Below are 27,171 nucleotides of genomic sequence, written 5' to 3'. Positions count from 1 at the left end.
TACTTTTCATTAAAAAAAAAAAAAAAAAAAACATGGACAAAAAAGAAAGATAAAAAATGATTAAAAATACTAATATTAATATTAACCCAACTGCCAAAATCTAAAGACCACTCTGAGCCTTCTCTGTTTAATTAACTGAGGTATTTCACTGAACGTTTCTGCCAATTTTAGAAGGTGGAATACCATTGATTCATGTTGATATGCTCAGGAAAAGTTACAAGTTATTTTCTTTCCTTTTTCCAACTCACTGAGTCATACAGTTCTAGCAAAATTGTTTTATGTCCCGAGAATTCTTTTTCTTCTTGGTGTTCATGGCATTACCATCAGTCTACTTCACACACAGTACATTAACATATAAAAGCAATACACTGTTCAACTACAAAACACAACAACAAGAGCACAACACAGCAATGCATCACACCACACTCACTGCAGCGCATTCTGCTTCAACAAATCTACCCAATTACATCCACAGCGCCAACCAGGAAAAACAGCATCAACTTGCCCCGCTTTCACCATCTCCCCATCCCCACCTCCCTCTACTATTCCACCAAACCCATCCACCTCGTCCTCTCCAAACACCTACCACCCCTTTCATCCAACAATGGACCAACCTGTGTGAGGCAGCACTACTGATGCTGCTGGTGGGAGAGTTCATGCCGGAGGGGGTGAGCGGGGTGCCGAAAGGCAGGTTGAGGGGGAAGAAGTGCTCGTGGCTGCACAGAATGCGCACAAAGTCCAGGCGCAACAGCAGGAGGCTGGTGGCATCCGACAGCTGGCAGATCTTCAGCGACATCTACAGCACACACATACGCATGCACACGTTAGTATGTATCAAATCTTAAACAAGGGCTTATACAAACACTCATAAATACATATGTGTAATCTTATACACAGACTTTTATACACATTCACACACACCAACACGTATACATGCATGAATAAACACGCATAAGCACACACACACACACACGCACACACATGCATGCACACACACACACATACCACCACCACCCACACACACATTCACTCACACACATATACACACACACACAAACACACAGACACAAGTTTTGCTTCGTTTCTCATCTTTGCAGGACATTGCAGAATGTGCTGATCTAATCTGAAGTGCACAGAGCTGTAAACAACTCCAGAAGAATGTGCTGTAGAAATACCTAAAATAAAATCAAAGCATGTGGCTTTCATGGGACCATTCCAGATCTGATGTGGAAATACATCATTGTTATTATCATCATGATTATCATCTATGCCAACTCACAACTGATGCATTCCAGATTACAGCACCCAACGAACCTCTTCGTTCATTTGCACTTTCTGGGTTCTCTTTATGCCTATCAAAAAAACATTCCTAACAGTATATGTAGATATAATCTTACAACTGATGTGTCAATCACTCAATCAATCAAGTTATTTATCTATTTTCACTTTTTGGGATCAATTTATGCCTATTTCATAACTTATTCATTGTGAGAAAACCAACAGTTTGTTTATACTTTCACTCATTCTTTTTAATCCTGTCAGACACATGCCTCTTAACTGCAACCAGTCAATCTGCTAAAGGTTTATTCATTTTCACTCCAGGAGCTCTTTCTCTAACTATCCAATCACTTCACTCATTCTGTGGATTCAAGATCCTTCCCCTCCCATCACATCCATCCTTCTCCAATCTGTCTGCTGGTGCTAATCATTACCATTATTATCATTTCGACTGTCCAAAATTATCCACCTTTTTTTTTAATAGAAATAATATAAAAAAAGTTTAAATTCATGGGTGAAACTAGCTAAGACAGCAACAGTGGATATCTGTGGTGGCAGCTTTATGTGCCTAAGGGCATCAAAAGAATTAAGATAAAGAACTACCATGGCCTGTGCTGTATTCGACCAAAAAAGGAAATTTTCTTCCTAAAATTACCTTTAAATAACATACTTACTGTGACCCACGTTGCTTTGGTGGGTCACAGTAAAGTATTTGCAATTAAACCTGTAAACCTGACTTTAGGCCAGGCACTGGTTCCGTTAACATTGTGAAAGTGTTGAACAGACAGACAGAGCCATGCATCCATGCCAGCACCTTCTTGATGTACTGTCGGATCAGCTGGAAGACAAAGCCGCGGTCCATCAGGGACAGCAGGTCATGCAGGAAAAAGGCCAGGCTGGTGTTCAAGCTTTTGATCAGCGGGGGCTCCTGAAAGGGATGAAAAAGAAGGTCACCATAGAAAACAGTTCTCGTGAATATACTAAGGAAGGCTAATAGCCATAGTTAATTTCGATTTCTCCATTTGGGCAGACTTGTAATTTGCACGTGACAGGGAACAGACCCCTACCGGAGTATGCACCAGAGGGTCATGGTACAGTATGTATAATCAAATCAAACTGAACTGATCTGAACTGAAATCAAAGCTTGTATAACCCGCCAATAATTAATCAGCAGGAATGATAACAGGAAAAAAAAAAAACACCAATAAGCTGCTGAACCTGCATGCAATCTATTTCGTCACAAGCTTTCAATCCCCTCTGACAGTTTTCTTTTTAATACTAAACAAATGACAAGCATTCAAATCACACATCAGAGTGTTTACTGAACAAGGGTAAAACAGTGCAACCAATAATTCAACACCAACAGAAACAATACATTTCCAAAAATAATCAAACTCAGAATCAAACCCCAGAATCTACCTATTTCACACAAGGCCAGGGCAAAATCTGTTTCACACAAGGCCAGGACAATATAAGACAGAACCAGGACCAGAGAGTTGTGCACAACTTTCAGTACTTGGCACACACTACAGCTGTCTGCAACAAGAATATCAACTGATACTTCTAAAAGAGGATTTTTTTCCCCTAAAATTATGTTTCAGTCAACATACTTCCCATAAATCACTAGTGTAGGTAATTGCAGGGGTTTGATTCTAGTGCAAAATACCATTCTGCACTGGGAGGATGGAAATAAGTACCTATGCCAAGTTACTTCCCTTCCAACAGATTTTCCAGTCTCAAGACAGAATATCATGGTCTAATCTTGCAAACAGGATTTTTTTTTTTTACCCCTTCGTCTTACATGTGAATAAAACAACGTCCATGCTTCAAAGCAGAAACAAGTGTTGTCTACATAACCTAGATCGCCAATTTTTTTTTTTTAATTATAATAATTGGGGTTTTTTTTACACCCCAATCATTTGCCTTTTCATATCTTTCACTATACTGTATCTTTTAAGTATCTGCTTATTGGTTTACTTTGCCTGATTATTCTATTCCATTTTATGTTAATTAATGTTTACACAAAGCTAGGAGAGGCTCTCAAGGCCTGATTAATAAGTTGTGAAGGTCAGGTATCTGTTTGTTTTTTTTTGTTTTTGTTTTTTTAAAATTTTAAATCATCTTTTAACAGCATATGTTGTGCAGTGTATATGGATAAGTCCGCATGCTTTGACTCCTCCCCGAAACTGTCCACTGACCTTGATGTATCTGTCGGTGATGTCCTTGATCAGCATGTTGACCAGGGCAGAGATGTCATCGATGAAGTGATCTGGGAACCGCATCTGGCGGGGGGCGCACAGCTTGTCTGTCTGGGACAGGTGCTCACCCATGGCTTTCACCTGCACATCACACACCTCAATGTTAAACTGAGCAACACAGGTGCTCACCCATTGTTTTCATCTGCTCATCAGCACCTGGGTGTTAAACAGAGCAACACAGATCCTCACCCATACATAAACACCTGCATGATAAACCAAACAACACTGGAGTTATTTTTAACACAGACAAGCAGGTGGAGAAATAGAAACACTGAGAGAAAGAGAACTGTGAAAATGTGTGTGTGTGTGTGTGTGTATGTGTGGATGTATAGGCATGTACCTGCATATATGTGTGTGTGTGTGTGTGTGTGTACATGTGTGCATGTATATGCATGCACCTGTGCACATGTGTGTGCTTATATAAGCGAAGTTGAATGCATGTGAATACACTGTGAAAGGCAGAAAGCATGTGCATGTGTCTGTGTGCAAATGTGATATGTTTGTTATGTGTGTGAATGTGTATATATGTCCATTTGTGTGCAGGCAGAGCATGCAGATTCATACATATATGCATGAGTAAATGCATGTGCATGAGTGCAAGCATGTGCGAGTGTGTGTGACGTCAAAAGAACAGTACAAATGCACTGACCATGAGCTCAAAGAAGAACCAGGCATTACTGACAGTCAGCTCTCGATACGATCCACTGGACACAACCCACTGAAGGGCCAGTTCCTCATGCACCAGCTGAAACACAGCCTCTCAACACTGTTGAAGCGTTCACAATCAAAAACGTTTCTGCTTTTTTTTTTTTTTTGAGCTGTCCACAAATTTCATCAAGACTTGATCAAATATTTCTGCAATGTAGTGAACAGAATTCTAAGGTGTCTTTGTTTTGTATGATGACAGCAACACAGGAAAATGTCAATGCAAGAATGATCTTAGAAAACACAACATCAACTTCTTACACAAACAACCTCGTGGAACTGCACATGCCTAATGGCGTACACACAGAAAACACTTTAACGTTTCATGTAACATGTCAGCTGACACACTGAGAGGCATAACCTTCACACCCAAGAGGGTATTTTTTCAGTAGATGCAGCTAAAATTAGGATCCCAACATCTTTCACTGCAGTATCATTCCTTCAACTCAAATATACATTTCATGTCTACACCACTGGACTAACTTTCACATCTAAGAGCGTTTGGTAGATGCAGCAAAAATTACAATCTCTGTATCTGCCATTGCAGTATTATTCCTTCACCTCAAACATACATGTTTTTACTGTCCACAGCATAAGTGGAAGACGACAAACAAACAGCAGTGGCCTCACCTTTTTCCCTCTCATTTTGGGGAAGTTGGCTCCACTGAAGTCATCCTTCATGCTGCCTGTGCGGTCCAGTTGTTTCCCTGCAAACATCACAGCAAGCCTTCACTTTCCAATGCTGGTTCCGTGCCTTGTCTATACGTATGTCTGCCAGTCATCAAAGTTCTTAAACTTCACTGTCATGGGGAACTCTCATTTCTTGGTGTGCTCATGTGTTATTGTAGCACCCTTTTTCTGCAGAGCTTATAGTGCTTCACAGTGGAATACAACCACTCTCCATGAGACTCATATCGTATGCGCAACCACAAGCACACACTTGGATGGCAACAAGGACAGACACTCAAATCATTAACAGATGAGAAAAGTGACACCAACCCACACAGTTCCACCGAGTTATTGGTCCTTCACATTTACATGTGCTGCCAAGCAAAACAAATGATTCCACACAAATGCCTTTAATGCAGAAACAGTCTTGCTGTCACCACAAACAACCCGAACCCACTGCCAACCACCACAACAATGACAACAGACATTCCAGGTGAACATACCCATGTAGGTGATTACCTTCACATCATGGAAGGTGGGGGTTCATAGGAATGCATTTACTACAGAGATGATCCTGCTGCCAGCCCCTAACAATTAACATCATACCAGCCACCAACAACACATTTCAAGGTGCCCATGAAGGTGGCAACCTCAAGGAAGGTGGGGATACACAGAAATGTCTTTATTTGAGAGACAGTCCTCCTGCCAGCCCCAAATAATATCACTACCATCCCCTATAACACTGGAAGAACTTTCAAGCTGAACATGCCCATGTAAGTGATGATCTTAGCATCAGTGGGGGTAGGGTTATTACACAGGCAGTCCTGCTGCCAGCTGTTAAAAATTGCCACCCACTATCGGCCTCTTTGACAACAACAGCACAGTGGAAAACATTTCCAGATATACCTACCCATGTAGGCAATAACCTCTGCATCAGGGAAGGTGGGGGTTCATAGGAATGTCTTAATTACAGAGGCAATCCTGTTGCAAGCCCCAATTGCTAGTCATACAGATGAGACAATAAACCGAGGTCACGTGTGCAGCATGCACTTAGAGCATGTAAAAGAACCCATGGCAACAAAGGGGTTGTCCCTGACAAAATTCTGAGGAAAAATCCACTTCAATAGGAAAACAAATAAGATTGCAGGCAGGAAAAAATACCCCAAAAATGGGTGGCGCTCTCACTGTAGTAATGCACTCTCCCTGGGGAAAGCAGCCTGGATTTCACACAGAGAAATCTGTTGTGACAAAGAGAGTAATACAACATTTCAAGGTGAACGTATCCAGATTGGTATGACCTCAGTGGGAGGTGGGTTCATGGGAATGCCTCAATCACAGAGATAGTAAAGCTGCCAGCCACAAACAACCCCCACCCACTACAACCCAACAACAACAGCAACGACACTTCCAGGTGACGTACCCATGTAAGCGATGACCTCGGCATCAGGGGAGGTGGGTGTGTTGCCGGCCAGGTCTGGGTTGCTGGTGCTGCGCTGGTAGCTCTGCTTGGACAGGGGCAAGGAGGAGGGGCGGCCCAGGGTGTTGTAGCCAGAGGGACTGCCCAGCTGGGGCACCGAGGCTGTTTGTTTCGTTGTCATGGGGAGAGGATGGATGGAAGAATGGTTAGATGGTTTATTCATTTATAGAATACTGCCCCCTCATGTAAGGGTGTCCAAAGAAAAACAGGGGTTTGAAAAAACAAGGACAAAATTTCATCAAGTTATCTATCTTGTAAAGTGATATGCACTAAGCTACGTTAAACACAATACACATCATAAATGATACCTGCTTGGTGGAATCCATCAGTTACATTATACATAAGAAAATCTTTAGTAGCACATACTTAATTATTTATTATAAAACCTGAGTGGATAATTGCTAATTTGACTTGTACAATTGAACTGACAGATATGAGATTTCTGATTGTGAGCAGACATTATGAGTGATAAAAATCAAAACAGAAACTGTAAAATTTATCAAGAATTAATTTTCATGTCTATGTATTGTACTCTGAAGTCATGTGACATGGGGACAGAAGAAACAGAGACAGAGGGTAACCTTAAGAATCACACACATCAAACAACTGGCTGGTTGCAGTCAGTTTCATCACAGGAAATATATATATATATATATATATATATATATATATATATATATATATTATAGTTAATCAAAGGCTGTTGTTTTCATGATCATGTAAATGTTTTGCAATAGTAAATGTCAGGTTTTTTCTCCTTTAATTTAGTACAAAGTGTGAAACAGAAAGAAAGAGGAACAGAAAAATTCAGAAACGAGAAGACAGACATACAGAGAGACAGAGACAGGTAATTAACAATCTAAAGTTCAAGTGCAGTCATTCCAACACATAGAATGCTTCACAAAGTCAATAAAACTAAAAGACAATTTCTATAAAATAAAATAAAAAGTTTAATCTATGAACAAAAGTCAACAGTTCTTACAAGAGTGATCATGTGCTCATCATTCATTTCACAAGTCGTTCAGTCAGGCTTCAGTGATGCATGCACACACACACACACATTAGAGTAGCTTTTTCTAGAGACAACCAAAGCCAAGAAAACCAGCCCCACCTATGTGCACCACACACAGCCGACTGACAGCTGCCTGTTACGGTGTTAGGCAATCATCATCCGGTTACAGTGTCTTTCAGTCAGGCTTCAGTCACACACACACATACACACACACACTATAAACAAGCACCCAAACACACATACACACATGTATAAACACATGTATATCAGAGTGAACAGGCACTCATCATTCATTTCCCTGTCATTCAGTCAGGTTTCAGTCAAGCGCGCACATACATTTGTTAGAGATAACCAAAGCATAGAAAACCAGTACCAGATTTTTTTTTTTTAATACTACTACTAATAAATCATTATCATTATTATTCGTTCGTGGGCTGCAACTCCCACATTCACTCATATGAACACGGGTGGGCTTTTTTGTGTATGACTGTTTTTACCCCAGAATGTGGGCAGCCACACTCCATTTTGGGGGGGTACTCATTCATTTCCCACTTCATTCAGTCAGACAGACCTCAGTCACGTGCCCACACACATAAATGTGTATGAGGGTGGGTTTTGCTGGAGATGACCAAAGCACAGAAAACTAGTCCCAGATTTTTCAAAAAAAGAAGAAAATAAATAAATGAATAAATAAATAGATAAATAAAACAAAACACAAAAAAGAAACCTATGCCCACCTATATGCATCAATCCGGGGTGTGGCAGGGTGCAGCAGTAGTGGATGTAGGAGGCCAGCACAGAGTTACGCCCGTTGTGATCGTTCTTCTCCTCCAGCAGCTCATGCACACGTCGCACAATCTGCGCCAGCGCCTCAAACGTCGCCTGACCCACGTTCACTGTGACCGTAATGGGATCATTGTCAGAGGGGGAAATCTACCCCCGAAGAGATGGGAATGTGGCTACCTTGATGCTAAGATTAACCCACATCATCTCCATTCCGAATAATAAAGAAGTATTTACAGAATACAGAATACTTTATTTTTTCAATAATAGAAATTCATGAGTGGTGTATGCTACACAAACGACACAGGAAAATCACAGTCACTCAATGCAAGCACATAGAGGACATAAAATTCCGAAATGCTAATTTGTATTATATTGTATTGTCATCCCTTGGCTGCTGCCGACAGGCATGCTTGTCAGTGAGGGGCTGTCACCTTGCTGAGATGAGACTGAACTAGAAGGTCAGGCTGTCAGTCACCATTCCTTACTTGGAGTTCCCTCTCTTAGACTGCTTTACTTTAGTTCAGCAAAATCAATTACACCCTTTAAAAGTACACAAGGAGCAGTCAATGCACCTCAAATCTATGTGGCACTGATTGCTATTCACCAAGGTTCAGCAGTCAAGGGGTTAACATCCAGTCACACATGACTAAAAAAAAAATGTTAAAACAATCTCTCCAATGGTGAACCTCTTGAGAAGTTCTGTATAAAGAACGAAAAGAGAAGGGGAGGACGGGGATTATTCATTTTAGCACTAGCAGTTCTAAATGTTTAATCCTAAAAACAAAGTTCTTTAGGGTTTGTCACATATGAAGTCCATAACATGTAAAAAAAATAATAAATAAATTTTTTTTTTTTAATTAATTTTTTTTATAAATATATATATATACAAACATAAAAAAAAGAAAAGAAAATCCCTTTGTTTAACTAAATAAATATAATGTGGGAGGGCTCAGAATTATAGTTCGAAATGCTTTGGTTTTGTCTCTGCACAAAATTCGACGCTTTATAAATACTTTCATTATCATTATCAGACTGGTTTGTCTCTGCATAAGATTAAACACTTTAAACTTTCATTATCATTAGCCTGGCTTGTCTCTGTACAAGATTCAACACTATTATAAATACTTTCATTATTATCATTATCAAACTGGTTTCCCTCTACACACGATTCAACATTATATAAACACATTATCATTATCAGACTCCAAAGGACAAGACAGACGAATGCCAGGCAACACCTGCACCACTGACCTGTATTGCCCCCAATCACAGGCGGGCGAACCATCAGGCAGATCAGCTTGTCCAGAATCAGGTGGATGAACTGCACCAGTGCCTCCCCGCGGGCATTGACGATGTCGATGATGCTCCGCTTCAGCTCGTTCTCAAACCCGTTCTCACTCATGCGAGGTGGGAGCTTCTGCTCTTGGACGTAGTTCCACAGGTGCATGAATCTGTCAATGTGTTCATCCTGTGCAGCGGCAGAAGCAAGAAAGACACAATCAGATAATGAAATACTTTTTTTTTTTAATGTGGAGTGATGGCCTAGAGGTAATGCATCTGCCTTGGAAGCGAGAGAATCTGAGCGCACTGGTTTGAATCACAGCACAGTCGCCATTATTTTCTACCCTTCCACCAGACTTTGAGTGGTGGTCTGGACGCTCAAAAGAGGAAGCTAGACAGGGATACAGAGGGGAGGTAACCTACTTCCGGGAGGATATCAGCTGTAGCTACTTTCGTTTTCTCCGCACAGGCAGATAGTAGTTTGCACAGGACAAGAATCTGACTCCTGCTGGAGTCTGCACTAGTGGGTCACGGTAAAGCATGTATAGTGAAAAAGGTTGTCCCTTGCAAAATTCTGTAGAAAATCCACTCTGATAGGAAAAACAAATAAAAAACTGCAGGCAAGAAAAATACAAAAAAATTGGCGGCGCTCTCAGTGTAGCAATGCGCTCTCCCTGGGGAGAGCAGCCCAAATTTCACAAAGAAATCTGTTGTGACAAAAAAGAGTAATACAATATGACAGAGGAAAAGACAAGAAAAAAATATGCTGAGTAGAATCAAGAAAGACAAAACAAAATTTTCTTCTTCTTTTTTTTTTTAATATGATAAAAAAAAATAAAAAAATTTTTTTTAAATTTTGTGGATCAGAATCAATGGTTGAAATCAGTGTCTGAAACATGAAGTATTTCCTTTAATACTTGCTCGGAAGTAATGTGTTACCTTTTGGCCCATAATCACAGAAAAAGGAACTGCAACCAAACAAAAAAGTTTAAAAATACACAGACTTCACTCCACGAGTAAAATTTTAAATTGCTTTTTCAAAAACTGTGTCCTTTTCTGATCTGTTTGTCCATGACCGAAAGGATCAGATAATAAGTTTAATGAATCAAAATCTGATGCAAGAGGGAAAACACTTTCAGTGTCACTGGGGCAGAATGAGTTAAGATAACATAGTATACCTGAGCATGTACAGAAGAAACTGCCTTGATGTTGACAGTGAAGACGCCTTTGTGGTTGTCCACCCATTTCATGTTCGGCAGCTGAGCCTGGAAAAAGAAAAACACTGGGTTTTATTTTTCACTGAAGAAGCATAATAATAATCCTAATAATCATTATAATAATAATAGTACATTCATTTAACTCTTTCAAACCTCTCAAAGCGCTTTACAATAACACATTTATCTTCTTATCTTTACAACCTCTGCCCAGCCCCCCCCTCACTCCCACCTACTGCGATGAAAGCAAGTGCAGCAATGATGCGCAAACATCAGAATTTGAAGTTACTCTTCACTTTTTCTTATATCTACCTGTCCCGATTGATTACTCTTTTTTTTTTTTATATCCAAGTCCTAACTTTTTCTTGTATATACCTGTCCTGACCAATGCCTTTTATTTTGTACTCGCAACTTTTTCAAATTAATGGGAGATAGCCTTTAGGGATTGTTTTCAATACACTATCTTACCTGTCAACTGTGTATAGTGGGAACACCAAGTCTCTTGGCAAGAAACCATTAGTCTTTGCTTTCTGTGTGGGTACTGTTCAGTTATCTACTGTAATCTCAAGGCCTGATCAGCGCATTAGGTTTATATGAAGATCCGGCAAATGTTCCCTTTTTTTCTGTATTAGCTGGAGTTTTTTAAATAGAATTATACAGATTACTATATTGACAGCAAATCCAGCCTCCTTACATCTGGGTGATACATGGAGTAGTGAGGTGGCAGCTTCTCCACAGACACTGGCAACGTCATTTCTCCTGTCAGCAGTCGGCCCTCGTGGTACAGGGGCACCCACTGAAACACACCACACAATACATACACATACAGAGTGACACACACACAAGCAAACACACATATACAACACACATGCATATGCAACACACACACACACACACACACACACAGTACATGCATAATGCACAGAAAAGTATATTATCATGATATATACAGTGTACATAATCACAACATTAATAACTCTATATTTGAAAGAACATGGGATTATTCTTTAATATCAATAAATACTTGAGAAAATGTAAAATTACCAAATACAAGAAAAATACATTACTCCTCTGCACAGTCTGTTCCAGCCATTCTTTAAGCTATCAGCTCCATCACATTGTCTCAAAATAATACACCAAATACAAGGTGTGAAAGCGAAAAGGAATGACACCTGGGAAGGCAATGAGAATAAAACGTCTCTCACCAGATACACACACTCACACACATGTGCATGCACATACATACACAAACACATATGTAATAAACGCCAGTGACTTACAGTGTATCCCACAGGAACCTCTGTGGGCGTTGGCTCATTCTTTTTCACCTGACAGCTGATGTGATAAAAGGTGAACAGCAGGTGGTGTGAGGAGGTGATGCGACCAGGTAACTTCATCTTCACCTCCTCATAGAAATCAGGCGACCTGGAACCACATGTTATGGGTAAGCAGACACCTTCGCCACATTCTTTAAAACCATCTTTTGAACAATCAGTCAACTTGGTCTGTCCTGTCATTACTTCTTTTTCTTCTTTCGTTGTTGCTGCTGTGTGTTGATGTGATGGTTTTTACCCATCTTCTGTGCCTGAAAAAAAAGATAACATTTACCTATTCTGTCCAACACACACACACACACACACACAAATTTGAATAATCAGCAGGAGATAATTTACTTCTTGTTTTCTGTACCATCTCTGCAGCTTTACCACCAAAGTGCTCATCCCTACCCACCCCCTTCCTCCTCATCCACACAGCCACGCTAGGCTCATCCTGTGACAGTCCAGGAGCTCATCCTGTGACAGTCCAAGCACCAACCATTCAGAAGGAACTATCAATGTCAAGTCACCCAGAGGCTCCCCATCAGAGAGCCTGAGTCAGTCTGATAGTTTTCACTGGGTAAACTGTACCATTCATTCACTACACAGTGAAGATGGTTGAGAGCGGAGAAAAAGCACATAAACCCAATGAACAGATCTGTAGATGAACACACTCACTTGTTGTGGTAGGTGACAGCAGCATATGATTCTCTGGTGAACTCGGCACAGCTGGATTTACCAAAGATCACCTGCAAATGCAACATGAAAACAGGTGTTAAATTCTTGCTTCATTCAGCCTAACAAAAGAGCAAAGAATCTGTGGTTTCCTAAAAAGAAAATAATCAGATCAATTTCAATGGAAAAGTAAAGTGTAATTTTCAGCATTTTGTCACAATCATTTTTTCAAATTCTTCAGATTAAGGAAAGAAAGTCCATCTTTCATGTGTATAGTCATCATTCTCAGCAGCCAAGAAAGAAAATCAGTCTAACTATTCAATACAGTACTATCAGGTAATAATTTCTATTCTTCTACAAGTAAATGTTCAGTATTGAAAACTCACCATAAGTCATACTCCACTGTCCTCAAAGATTATGATTTTCTAAATTCCATGATCATTTCTGGACTTTTGCAGATCAGGCACTTTATTTTCAAATCTATGACAGTTCCTTTTTTTTGTTATAACTTCTCAGGCCTGGAATAGCTATTTCAAACTCAATGACTTTTCCTGGTTTCCTTGATCTGTACAGACCAGCCCTTTCCAGACATGGTTCAACACACACAGATACCAAATTCTAAATATTCCGTTGTCGTACATATCACTGCTGATGGAAGGAAAACTGACCGGCAATGCCAAGCTGTCGTCCTCTCCGGCCATGAATTGTACCCGCACGGCCAGGTTACGGGCCGACCCCTGACGGTTGACAAAGTTCAGGCTGCGTGGGTACACGTACAGCAGGTTCCTGTCCACACAGAATTTAAGTGAAAGGGTAACTGTGATCAATTCAGAACAATGAAAGGGTAACGGTGATCAATTCAGAACTGTGTGTGGGTACACGTACAGCAGGTTCCTGTCCACACAGAATTTAAGTGAAAGGGTAACTGTGATCAATTCAGAACAATGAAAGGGTAACAGTGATCAATTCAGAACTGTGTGTGGGTACATGTACAGCAGGTTCCTGTCCACACAGAATGTAGGTGAAAGGGTGGATAACTGATCAATTCAGAACAATGTGTAGGAACACACAGAGCAAGTTTAGTTTTATTTTTTTTCAAACATTTTTATTCAAGAAATGCTGGCAAAGGGTTGATAAATTGAAATTAATATATGGTCGCTGGATGCAGTCTAGGAAACCTGACCGACTGTGGGTTGTCAACCTCACAGTATCTAACATACATACATATATACATAGATACATATATATATATATATATCGCTATGTTTTGAACTGCAAAGAAAGGTACAAAATATAGCCACAAAAGAAGTTTTTGTCAACACAGAATATAGGTCAAATATTCACGTCGTCAAATTGTTTAAGTGCTTGGAGCATGTATAACAAGTCTCTGTCCACACAAAGTGTAGGTCAAATATTCATGTTGTAAAATTGTAAGGCTGTATGGTACACATACAGTAAGTCTTTGGTCACACAGAACCAAAGTCATATATCAAATCTGTTAAATCATAAGACTATGTGAGTATCAACTGTCCTGTCAAATCACAGGTTGATCAAAATTTATCCCAACAGATCTATTTAATACAAGTCTGGGAAATTCTGAAAAGCAATTTTATAAAAGAAAATAATATTGTTTTGCAGTACATGAGAAGTGAACCCATTTATGCATGAATAACAATGGCATTCTTATGTCTGAATTTTTTCAGATTATTTCAAGAATTTGTTTTAGATTATTCTTCTATAACTTAAAAGAAAGTACGTACACTGATCTCAGCAGAGGAATCAGAGATTTCAAATAACACAACATCCTTCTTGTTTCAAAACCCAAAAACTATATTTGTAGATATGATTTCTTGATTGAAACACACACACAGTGTACAGCACACATATCAACGTATCCAAAAACCAACCCTGTTCAACAAAGCAGCGAACACACAAGCCCCTCACCTGTAAACAGTGGCGGGGACGTACACCTCCCGTGAAGGAAACTCCAGGATTTCTTTGACAGGCCGACCCTTGTCGTCAGGGTATGGGTCCACCCGCATCAGTTCCGGGGTCAGGGAGTAGCGGATCTCTTCCGGGCATGGGGAGATGTCCAGCTTCAGGGTAGCTGTAATGACACATGTCAAATATGAGACACACCTAGTCCAGCTTCAGGGTAGCTGTAATGACACATGTCAAATATGAGACACAACTAGTCCAGCTTCAGGGTAGCTGTAATGACACATGTCAAATATGAGACACAACTAGTCCAGCTTCAGGGTAGCTGTAATGACACATGTCAAATATGAGACACACCTAGTCCAGCTTCAGGATAGCTGTAATGACACATGTCAAATATGAGACACACCTAGTCCAGCTTCAGGGTAGCTGTAATGACACATGTCAAATATGAGACACACCTAGTCCAGCTTCAGGATAGCTGTAATGACACATGTCAAATATGAGACACACCTAGTCCAGCTTCAGGGTAGCTGTAATGACACATGTCAAATATGAGACACAACCAGTCCAGCTTCAGGATACCTTTAATGACACATGTCAAATATGAGACACAACTAGTCCAGCTTCAGGGTAGCTGTAATGACACATGTCAAATATGAGACACAACCAGTCCAGCTTCAGGGTAGCTGTAATGACACATGTCAAATATGAGACACAACTAGTCCAGCTTCAGGGTAGCTGAAATGACACATGTCAAACATGAAACACAACTAGTCCAGCTTCAGGGTAGCTGTAATGACACATTTCAACTATGAGACACAACTAGTTATGGTGATTTCATGGCATTATGTTTATCTCCCCCTCATTTCTTTTCCTTGTGCATCAATGAAACAGAAATCTTGTTAGTCATGTGCACTGTTAAACCAAATGCAATACACGAACCAGTGTCTACAAAGAGGGACAGAGAGACAAACAGTTCAAGTCCCTGTTCGATGATCTGGTTATTTCCTTTTTCTTAGTGTTCATGGGCAACTTCCATGTGCAGTTGTATAGATCTACAAATGGGCTTCTACTGGCTTATCCCCTTTTACTCTGCAATATGGGTCGCCATATTCTGTTTTAAGAAATGAGCATGCTGGGTGTGTTCATCATTCCATAACTCTGAGAACTCTGACATAGATTACTGGATCATCAAAAGGCACTCACGGGACTGCACATGTGCTGACCTGAGAGATCAGAGAATTCCCTACTCTAAATCCACAAGACGCTGATACTGAAATCAAACCTAGGACTCACAGATCGGAAGTTTAACATTTTTAATCATTCGGTTGTTTTGCCCATGTGTTGCTGGTTATTATACATTTCAAATGTGGCATAGGACTGCTTGTGACTTACCATTCTGCTTTACCTGTTGCTTCAATTCTTTGTGCACAAGTAAAGGAATCTATACACTATCAAACCAAACGCAATACAGGGATCAAAGATCAAAAAACAAAATCCACCAAGAGAACACATCATTATATCAAAATGCAATGCATCAGAGACTATAAACTGAGACAGACAGGACAAAATAGTCTCTGTTTCTGTTGCTGTCTCACCTGGTATGCATTTGACTCGCTTCAGAACTGAGGATGGACGTTTCAGGTCAGCCAGGAACTTGTACAGGTCTTCATCACTCAGCTTCACCCCTTCCTATTCCACCAGATGGGGAAAGAAAAAAGAGATCACTGTACACACACCCTTCAAACAAACGAGAGCCAAATGTCAGTCCAGAAAAGGAAGCACAATGTGTCACACTGTCCCAAACCAAAAATGATCCCCCTTAGCAGCATCATCCTCATCCTCATTCATCATCAACAAAGAAAATAAAAATCTCAGATACTCTGACATTTCATGCTCTCACAGTGACCTTAATTTCAAACCGTCTCAATTACTATGCTTGGGATGGTCTAGATCCACATCTAAGCAATTATTGTCTTCAATGGGGGTGGTTAGTAGGTGGTGCTGTCAGAGGGGAAATACACACTGATTTCTTCTGCCTCCCATATTGGCGCGCACACACTCACACACACACATACACACCACAAACACACTCATATAATGTATACATGCACAAAGGCATGCACTCACTTCTGCACAATCATGAAAGGGCACAAACATGCAGGCACACACACACAACACACACACATAAACACACACACACATACACACACAGAGTGTCTTCGACTTTCTCTCACACACACACACATAAACACACACACACATACACACACAGAGTGTCTTCGACTTTCTCTCACACACACACACATGCACACACCACACACACCTGCTTGAAGAAACTGGACACAGTGAGGGTCACAGGTCGGAAGTTGTCCAAGTTGGCACCGTACACATCAGCTGACCAGTTGCTGTGATGGTGCTTCTCATAGCCACTGCGACCTCGGTCGAAAGAGCCACGTCGCCCCAGCAGACTGTTGTCGTCCTTCGACCGTTTGGAGCGGAATGAATCAAACTGGCCGGAGCCCATCCCACTTCGTCTGTCTGCAATCATAAGTCCACAGATTAGCTTCCATCGGGTCATCACAATCAACAACCCTCCTGCAAAGTTCATCAAATGGGTTGCTTCCTCAATAACACCTTACAGAAAATGTGGGGGTTTTTTCTCCAACTGCACCACCTTATAAGTTATACACCTGTTTTCATTAAATTTCAAAGGTTAAACAACACAACCATACAACAACAAAAAATCAATAACTCAACTTTCAACAGAGCAAATATTGACTAATCACAGCAGATCAAATCCTTGTGCACATTATTCACATTAAATGTTCAACCAATTTTTTTTTTAATGCTGTTTTTTTGTTTGTTTTGTTTTGTTGTTTCCTTTTAGATGTAAGATACACACAATTCATAAAAGAATAACAACCCTGAAGACAATCAAAACCATTTCTTTCCTTCTGAATCTGTCTCATGAGTTGAACTACTTCCAGGTTCTCTGCACTAACATCTGTTCCACCAAAACTTCCTGGCAAAGCCGAATACAACTGCTGGTAATACTTGTATGACAAAAGACAAACTATACTCAAATCTCCTATCTGATCCCTTCACTATTGCCGACAGGTATAATCATCAGTGAAAGCCAGTCACATCACTGAGATACAACAGAGCTTGCAAGTCAGGTTGTCATTCACCATTCTTTGTGTAAACTTCTTCCTCTTGGGATTACAATTCTTTTGATCAATCACACTATTGACAAGTACACAAAAAGCACTAACTGCCCTTCAATCTCATGCCGCACTGATCTCATTTTTCCAACATTAAGCAGTCTCAAGATTCAAGACTCCAGACTCAAATGGTTCAATGACGTAAGCAACATGCCCATATCACCAAGTGAAAAACACACTTCTTCCTCCCTCCCCTGCACACATTCATGCCATTAAAAAAAAAAAAAGTCTGCAAATTTAAGATGAATGAAAGCCACGCTTATTTTTTTGCATATTTATACACACACACACACACACAGATACAAAGATATACATATATACATAGATATATATGTGTGTGTGTATGTATTTACCTAAGCTGGCAGCTCTGGAGCCAGTCTCCTGGAAAGAGTCCATGGTTTTCTCCACTGATGTTTCCCTCTCCATGCTGCCCCCTCCAGTGACAATGTTCATCAGGTAGATGGCCGTCCAGGCAAAGGGCATGCGGTACGCCCCCAGACGGTCACAGAACTGCCCTGCCTGAATCCGGTACTTCTCTTCCTTGGTCGACTGCACAAAGGGGAAAAGAAGACACACGGTGCACAGCTCAGAAGCAATTTGCAAATGTCAAGGAACGTTTCTGTATTTCAGTTTGAACTAAAGTCTCTGCTTGATCAAGAAGACACATTAGTCTCTTCATTAAATAAGATTATGGCAGAAGGACGTAATGCCAGTTCAAAATGTGATCATCAATTATCTTAAAATGTGTCCTGTACTGCAAGCTGATATACAAAATTCCGATCAGGTAACCTGTTCGCCTCACTGATCTCTCAACCAAAATCTCATCTACTTTGCCTGTTTATCAAGATAATCACTCAGCCAAAGTTTTAAACATGTTGCCTGTTTGCTTGGGTAAGCACACAACCGAAGTTTTACTTACTTTGCCTATTTACAAAGGTAAGCTTTCAACTTAAGTTTAAACATGCTGCCTGTCTACCTTTGGCAAGCATTCAACCAATGTCTAAACATGGTGCCTGCTTAACTGGGTAAACAATCAACCAACATTTTAGCTACTTTTCCTGTTTGCCAAGGCAAGCATGGTAAGCAATCAACTGAAGTTTTAGCTGCAATGCTTCTTTGCCTGGGCAAGCACTCAACCAAAGATTAAACATGTTGCCCATTTGCTCAACAAACATTTGAGCAACTTTGCCTGTTTGCCTGGGCAAGCATGGTAAGCAATCAACTGAAGTTTTAGCTACTTTGCCTCTTTGCCTGGGCAAGAACGCCACCAAAGTTTTAAACACTTTGTTGTTCAGGTAGGTAAGCGCTCACCTTGTCCTCTTTCATGTATGGTTCTGCACACTCTCCAATGTCCCCTTGCTGTAGCACTTTCTCCAACTGAAAACACACAGCAACTTAACTTTGCTTTGTCCAGTAGTCTTCAGCCAATGTAAAACACATTTGAGGAATCAGAAAAAAAACACTTTTTTGAGAGTCTGAAAATATTTTCAAAAGTCTAAAAAGGTTTTCTGTTTGTTTGTTTTTTAAATGTCATGTGCGAAATTTAACAACCATATTTCAGAATCTGAAAATATTTGCAAAAGTCTAAATAGATGTTTCTATGTCAAGTGAAGAATCTAACAATGTTTCATTCTGTAGGCATAAACAAGAATACATTTCAAACTGAGACATGCCCACTGATATGCAGTTTCTGGACATACATACTGCAAATTTGTGGCACTCCTTGTAAACTTTTTTTTATTTCTTTTTTGAGTAAACACACATTCTTCATTGTATCATGTTGATGAAATCAATGTCAGGCTTACCTGTAACTTGCTGTCCATTTTGTGCTTCAAGCAATTTTCTTACAAGTTCATCTTTTTTGACATTCTTATATGTTCTACAATTCTTCATGTCTGACTGGATCTCAGCACAAGGTCATAACACAAAATAGTGCGCACTATCTTCTAAGTACATATAAATAGGTAGTAAACAATCACAACTGTTTGGAACAGGAAAGGAAGATGGCTGTTGGAAAGGTCGGCACTTTAAACAATAACAGACGGGAGGTAGTTACATGAAGAGAGGTGTATTGTTATCAAACTTACCAACAGTATAATGCTTGTTTCTGATACTCTCTTTTTTTCCCTGTTATTGTTGTCATTGTCCTGTCTTCTTTTTTCCTCTGTCTTTGTATTGTTTGTTTAAATTTCAAACAGAAAAATTATCTAAGTTCTTCTTTTTTAATCAGAAAGATAATTTTAAAAAAATGTATGTGTAATCAAAAAACTCTATGAACATCTGCATACTCGGACAACCAAGAAGACGTCAGGAGACGGGTAGGTGATGGAGAAGATGCAGGCACGACTCATAGTGGAGATGTCCTGCCGCGTCACGTGGCCAGCTATCATGCGCTTGACCATCTCCGAGTTCAGGTCAAAGTGAAACGTTTCCGAGATCTGCAAGCAATGTGTTCATGTCACAAAACATCCAGAAGAAAAGCTGCTAGCATCAATTATAATAAATGTGAACGTCACAATGTCATTTACAATGAAACTACAACCAAAGTTAAGCTCTTTTTTTCCCCCTTCATACATATCTATAAAATTACTATTAATACTATAACCAACTCAAATAATCCCCAACAGGTCATCTGCGCTTCCTTCAAATGCACAAGAGTAGAAGAGAAAAAAAAAAGTGGTACAACCATGCCAAATTACTTTAGTGATGGCACTCAGCCTTCATTCCATTAAAATACAAGATCAACAACACAATTCATTCACAAATAATAACCAGATCATGGGACAGTCTTTCACCAAACAACAAACGTATGTTTCCAGCTACTCCACCAAACTACATACATATCTGTCCTGTACTTTTCCACCTAACATGCATAAACATCTGCCCCCTATTCTTCCACCAAACGACAGAAACATCTGTTCCCTACTCTTCCACTTGACAACATACATATCTGTCCTGTACTCTTTCACAAAACAACATACACACCTGTCCCTAATCTTCCACTCAACAACATATATACACCTCTGTTTCGCATTCTTCCACCAAACAACATACACATCTGTTCCCTACTCTTCCACCATACAACATACACATCTCTTCCACCAAGCAACATACACATCTGTTCCTTACTCTTCCACCATACAACATACACATCTCTTCCACCAAACAACATACACATCTGTTCCCTACTTTTCCACCAAACAACACACACATCTGTTCCCTACTCTTCCACCAAACAACACACACATCTGTTCCCTACTCTTCCACCATACAACATACACATCTCTTCCACCAAACAACATACACATCTGTTCCCTACTCTTCCACCAAACAACATACACATCTGTTCCCTACTCTTCCACCAAACAACACACACATCTGTTCCCTACTCTTCCACCATACAACATACACATCTCTTCCACCAAACAACATACACATCTGTTCCCTACTCTTCCACCAAACAACATACACATCTGTTCCCTACTCTTCCACCAAACAACATACACATCTGTTCCCTACTCTTCCACCAAACAACACACACATCTGCTTCCTACTCTTTAACCAGACAACATACACACATCTGTTTCCTACTCTTCTGATATACACATCTGTTCCATACTCTTCCACCAAACAACATACACATCTATCCTGTACTTTTCCATCAAACAGCATTTACATGTGCCCTACTCTTCCACAAAGCATATGCATCTGTCCCCTACTCTTCATCCAGACAACATACACATCTGTCCCATACCCTTCCATCAGACGACATACACATCTGTTCCCTACTCTTAAACCAGACGACATACACATCTGTCCCATGCTCATCCACCAAACACCATACCAATCTGTCTCCTACTCTTTCATCAGACAACATACACATTTATCGCATACTCTTCCACCAGACATGATACACATCTGTCCTGTACTCTTCCACCAAACATCAGACCAATCTGTCCCCTACTCTTTCATCAGACATCAGACAACATACACATTTGTCCCCTACTCTTCCACCGAACAACATACACATCTGTTCCCTACTCTTCCACCAAACAATATACACATCCGTTCCCTACTCTTCCACCGAACAATATACACATCTGTTCCCTGCTTTTCACGCAAATAGCATGCACATCATTCACATACCTTTTTCCTTTCCTTTGAATCATACAAAGCCATGGACACAAAAATGGGTTCCACTTCCATCTCCAGTCTGAAAGCAAAAGCACATCCTTTCTTCATTCAAAGAGAACAAGTTCAGTTCTTTTCTTTGTATGTAGGGGAGATTAACAGACAAAAGGATAGATGAAAGGATAAAATTACTGGTCTCATTTACATAACTCAATTGTTGTGTCACCAATGTCTTTATTTAGTGTTATTCAGGTCTTATTCAAGGCCTCAATGGTATTTATCAATTCATTATTTAACTGATTTCAAGATTCATCTTTTAAACTAAAGATGTCATTTTCATTTATATTTAATCATTCATTATACAACTAGCAACACAGAGTTTTTCTTGAAGGCAACAATTTACAGAGGCTGTGTGGGGAAACAAAATATTACAAGCATATAAAAGCAAAGTATAAAGAACCAATAACAATACGCCATCACATCAAGAACCAATAACAACAAAACATAATGAACACAAAACAGAATTAGCCAGCAAAGTAATATATTCTCATCCATACAACAAATGAAAATGTAAAATTTCAAAATTGTGCTTGTGAACATTTTCTGTTATGTACGTATACACATATCCATATCTAGATTTGTTATATGTCCCCCTCTGTCTGCCTGACTGCGTGCCTGCACACTTACGACAGCTGTAAACACTTGACAAGAATGCGATGACCAAAATGTTCCTTGGGTAACTCTGGTAGAGCCCGCCTTTCAATGGGTTCATCCTGTCAAACAGATAAAAGCACCGACATGATATCACAAAACAAAAAAACAAATCCTGTTCTTCCTGCCAACATTATGTTACTACGGAGCAACACATGCATTACCACTAAAAACTGTTTACTTTGGCCAAAACTTCTGAGTTCTGAGCAACCAATCTGTCGCTGCTAAAAATGTTACCATTGCATTGATACAGTGCATTGCTCTGCATGATAGAACTAGATGCAAGTTGCAGATGTGAAAATACAACTCTGCAGTCAACCATCATTCCAAGGTGTCACGGAAGGTAGGCATATAAATTTCTTGCACCAAAAAATTAAATGCATAAATGCACAGATAATCATGCATCAGAAGAACAAAAGAAAAAAACAACAACATGATGATGATAAATAATCCAAAACACAAAAAAACCCAATACATATTCGCCACAGAACAGATGCAATACACACAGCCATAAAACAAGTAAACCTGTTCAATTCTTGAGAAAAGCGGTGCACCCTGAGATATCAAAAAGTGCAGCACTTCCACCCACCTCCTCAGACAAAGGGTACAGAGAGAAGATGGAATCTTGGCGATTCTGCTGTCGCTGGGTGTCATTGTTGCGGTCCACCTCATCATAGGTGGCGCGATCAAACAGGTTGGGCAGCAATGCATCCGCCTGCGACTGCTTCAAATCAAAGATGCTGCTGGCCCAGCTACCGCGTGGCGTGTCGTTCATGTGAATCGACTGCCGCTTTGAGCTGTCCTGGAGACGTGGAGATATATATATGTATTCATGTTGGTGACCAGTGAACGCTTTCAGCACGGAAAAACTTCCTTACCTTACCGTCACAACTGCCATATGGTAATACATGAAAAAGTTATATATAAAAATAAAATTTTAAAAGTCGAAGAAAAAAACAACAAAATCCCCCAATAAAATCCCCTCAGGCAAAGACTGTGTAATGATGACATCATTTCAGCAAGTAACAACCTGAATTAGATCATGTTCACACAGAAACATAGAAATCATAATCATACACAAAGAATACATAAATGTTGTTGTTGGCAATGACTTTGAGATCGAAGATATATGTGGAAGTCGTATCAGTTCAGTCCTTTAGGAGTACAAGCATGCTGGCAGCTACTGAGTCCGACTCGAGATCTGCAGATTCTTCCACATAGGCTGCAGGGTAATGTCTGGTCTGTAGTAGGTTCTGTTTGTCCCCTGTTTTTTCTGCCTTGTCCTCTTCTCCTCCAGACTGGCTTGAAGTTTTGCCTCGAAGGCGCTGGCCACTTTGTGGAACGTGTGGCACCAGGCACTTTGGTCACAGAGAGAGAGAGAGAGAGAGAGAGAGAAGATCTGACCAAAGTGCCTAGTATATAGATATACAGAAACATAGAGAGAGATGTAGCTATATACATATCTCAATTATGTATATAAAACTACATTAAAAGCATGACCTAATATATTTCATGACTTGATAATTAAACAAATAAATTCATAAAGCTGAAAAAGTAGATCTAGTCCACAACTTCGTTTTATTGTCAAGTTCAGAGACACTACATTTACCTTGCTAAAAAAACAAAAACAAAAAAAAACGGGTAACATGTTTACCTTTTCCTGCTCAGGTGGGGCATCTTCCACATCAATTTCATAGTCGTGCTGAACCAGTCCATGCTCTGACAACCTCTCCTTGCTGCAACGGCTGGAGCTATACACCTGGTACCTGGGGCAAGAAGAAAGAACACAGTACACCATAAATGTGCAGGCAATGGCAGGGAAAAAAGTACACAGTACACCATCAACATGAAGATAATGGCAGGAAGAAAGTACACAGTACACCATCAATGTGCAGATAAGGCATGAAGAAAGTACACAGTAGACCATCAACATGAAGATAAAGGCAGGAAGACAGAACACAGTACACCATCAACATGAAGATAAAGGCAGGAAGAAAGTACACAGTACACCATCAACATGAAGATAAAGGCAGGAAGAAATTACACAGTACACCATCAACATGAAGATTAAGGCAATAAGAAAGTACACAGTACACCATCAACATGAAGATTAAGGCAGGAAGAAAGTACACAGTACACCATCAACATGAAGATTAAGGCAATAAGAAAGTACACAGTACACCATCAACATGAAGATTAAGGCAGGAAGAAAGTACACAGTACACCATCAACCATGAAGAAAATGGCAGGAAGGAAGATCACAGCACACCATCAACACTAACCAACCAACCAACAAATGAATTTTATCTAAAGAAAGAGTTGATGTAAGCATAATACTCTAAGTTTTTCTTTCTACATCTGTCCCTCTGATGGGAATGGATACAAGTCCATGGATCTGGCAACATTCGGCATAAATTTGACAAAAACACACTGCTGGAGATCTTGTTGGTTAATGGCAAATCTTTCAGCTCTCTGAAATCCCAAGTAGTTTCATACCAAAGCAAACCTTATCGCAACAAAATCAAACTGACCAGATTTCCAATTTCTGTGTAAAGAAAACAATAGTGTAAGCACAGATACGGTTTAAAAATTACACACAGGAAACAACTCCTATTTGTTAACATTTTAAGACTGGAACAGCAGAACATGTACCTACAGCTTTAAATAACATATCATTTCATCAATTCATGTTCACACAACAGTAAGAAATTTACCTTCTGTTGACAGTGGTGTAGTCAGACGTGTATCTCCGCATGCAATCTGTGAGGTGATGATCACTTTCCGCGCTGTCACACAGACCAGCAACAAGCTTCGTTAAACATACAGTAAAACACAAACTTCCAAACGATTCCCTTAGCATTCTAAATGTTTTATTACTGATTTTAAACTGCATTAAATCCCAAAGCACAATTAGTCCAGGTTTGGATTATTACAGAACAGCCATTAGCAATCATGATCAAGACCAAATTCAGCAATCCAAAGCAAGTTTTTGATGCATCAGTTTAATTTTCCAGATTATAAGCATGACAGACTAAACATACATAATTAACTTTCTTGGAATTCAAAAGTAAAATACAAAGAAGACATGCTCCACAACTGAAACAACCTACCCTGGCTCAGGTATGAGCAGCGAGAGAGTGCGGCAAGGCTTAGGTATCTTCTGCACCTCAATGTCATCTTCCGGGTACAGGAGGAGGTCGCGGAATGGATCACGCTCTACAAGACACTGGTTCTGGATCACAAAGTCTTCATAGTCTGGTGGGTTCACCACATCTGTCAGTGTCAACTGTGGACAGTAAAGGACCGAAATGGTTATATAATGTTACTGTTGTGTAAATCTGCTGTTGTGTAAATCTAATTTGATCACACATATCAACTCTGTAAATTACAGCTTGGACATAGTTTGAGCAATCGAGGCTTCTGTGTCAACATTCACAAATGAACATCATCTGTTCTGGAAATGTGGAAGCAAGGTACACAACATTCACAAGACCACTGACAATCACACCGTAAAAAAAAGTTCTTAATATTTTTTAGATTGTCTTACTCCCATACACACATACAAACATAAATTACTGAACCAACCCACCCCAACACACCATCATGGTTGTCTGTCGATCTGACAAAGACTTGTTTTGCTAAAGTGTGGTTACACTTACACTAGTTACAGCTTGAACCAACACACACACATGTATGCACACCAATGGACATGCACATAACCCCCTCTTCCCACCACACAACACACTGACACACACATACCATTGAGCCATGACTAGACTGGCCACTGATGGAACGACAGGCCTCATGACTGGCAACACTGCTGGCTGTGCTGCCAGAAACTTGTCGACGTACTTCTGCAGCTTGTTGTCTGAAAACACACACATGTATTGACAGCTCTTTAAAGTGATCTACTGGTCATAAATTTGCAAATTCTAAAGGATCTGGATATTTCAGCTTTCTCACAGTCACAGTCTAATCAAGGTGTGTGTGGGTTACAATTATTTAATTGCTAAAGGAAATTTTCTTGTCTGAAATAAACATTAACCAATTTTTTGGCTTGTCTTCATTTTTTGTTGTTGTTTTTTTATTTGTGCTGTGAACATGCCTGTTGTGACAGTATGGGTCACCACATATACCAATAACACTTCACACTTACAGGCACATGATGTGCATTCCATTTGGAAAATGGCCCACCCTGATAAACTAAACCATCGTTACATCGGGGTGGGTGAACAGCAGTAATGGGATCGATAACTCCTGTTCATAAATGCTACATAAAAACACATAAAATATGTAGAAAATGCTATTCTACTAATGACACCGAAGTAATTTTATTCTGCCAGTGACACTTAAGTATTCAACACAGAATGCTCCTTTATTAAATCTAATTTTTACCAAATCATTCAAATTTCAGTACTAAGTTCCTTAGTCCATAAGATTAATCTCAAACAAGAATAGTCAGAACTGTTTTTAAAAAAAATTATAATAATCTA

General features: G+C 39.9%; 1 protein-coding gene across 2 annotated transcripts in view; it reads right to left on the bottom strand.

Moving 5' to 3' along the window:
• Nucleotides 1-27,171, bottom strand: part of LOC143295315 (dedicator of cytokinesis protein 7-like) — a 74,521-nt gene that overhangs the window by 46,548 nt on the left and 802 nt on the right. For both annotated transcript variants that reach the window (XM_076606948.1, XM_076606949.1), the window contains exons 2-27: nucleotides 26,438-26,546; nucleotides 25,789-25,964; nucleotides 25,393-25,464; nucleotides 24,333-24,444; nucleotides 23,268-23,480; nucleotides 22,655-22,740; nucleotides 21,983-22,049; nucleotides 20,125-20,274; nucleotides 19,148-19,213; nucleotides 18,190-18,385; nucleotides 16,939-17,153; nucleotides 16,211-16,304; nucleotides 14,616-14,778; nucleotides 13,340-13,457; nucleotides 12,675-12,745; nucleotides 11,961-12,105; nucleotides 11,375-11,476; nucleotides 10,645-10,731; nucleotides 9,437-9,653; nucleotides 8,137-8,295; nucleotides 6,331-6,489; nucleotides 4,872-4,948; nucleotides 4,186-4,281; nucleotides 3,477-3,617; nucleotides 2,093-2,206; nucleotides 615-796 (exon numbers count right to left, since the gene is read on the bottom strand). In XM_076606948.1, the coding sequence (XP_076463063.1) occupies nucleotides 615-796; nucleotides 2,093-2,206; nucleotides 3,477-3,617; nucleotides 4,186-4,281; nucleotides 4,872-4,948; nucleotides 6,331-6,489; nucleotides 8,137-8,295; nucleotides 9,437-9,653; nucleotides 10,645-10,731; nucleotides 11,375-11,476; nucleotides 11,961-12,105; nucleotides 12,675-12,745; nucleotides 13,340-13,457; nucleotides 14,616-14,778; nucleotides 16,211-16,304; nucleotides 16,939-17,153; nucleotides 18,190-18,385; nucleotides 19,148-19,213; nucleotides 20,125-20,274; nucleotides 21,983-22,049; nucleotides 22,655-22,740; nucleotides 23,268-23,480; nucleotides 24,333-24,444; nucleotides 25,393-25,464; nucleotides 25,789-25,964; nucleotides 26,438-26,546 (3,387 nt within the window). The remainder of the gene's footprint in view (nucleotides 1-614; nucleotides 797-2,092; nucleotides 2,207-3,476; nucleotides 3,618-4,185; nucleotides 4,282-4,871; nucleotides 4,949-6,330; nucleotides 6,490-8,136; nucleotides 8,296-9,436; nucleotides 9,654-10,644; nucleotides 10,732-11,374; nucleotides 11,477-11,960; nucleotides 12,106-12,674; nucleotides 12,746-13,339; nucleotides 13,458-14,615; nucleotides 14,779-16,210; nucleotides 16,305-16,938; nucleotides 17,154-18,189; nucleotides 18,386-19,147; nucleotides 19,214-20,124; nucleotides 20,275-21,982; nucleotides 22,050-22,654; nucleotides 22,741-23,267; nucleotides 23,481-24,332; nucleotides 24,445-25,392; nucleotides 25,465-25,788; nucleotides 25,965-26,437; nucleotides 26,547-27,171) is intronic.

Source organism: Babylonia areolata, chromosome 20 (genome assembly GCF_041734735.1).
Source record: "Babylonia areolata isolate BAREFJ2019XMU chromosome 20, ASM4173473v1, whole genome shotgun sequence".
Taxonomy (NCBI): Eukaryota; Metazoa; Mollusca; class Gastropoda; order Neogastropoda; family Buccinidae; genus Babylonia; species Babylonia areolata.
Note: the sequence above shows the minus strand (reverse complement) of the source record. Positions and strands in the feature narration are given on the sequence as shown.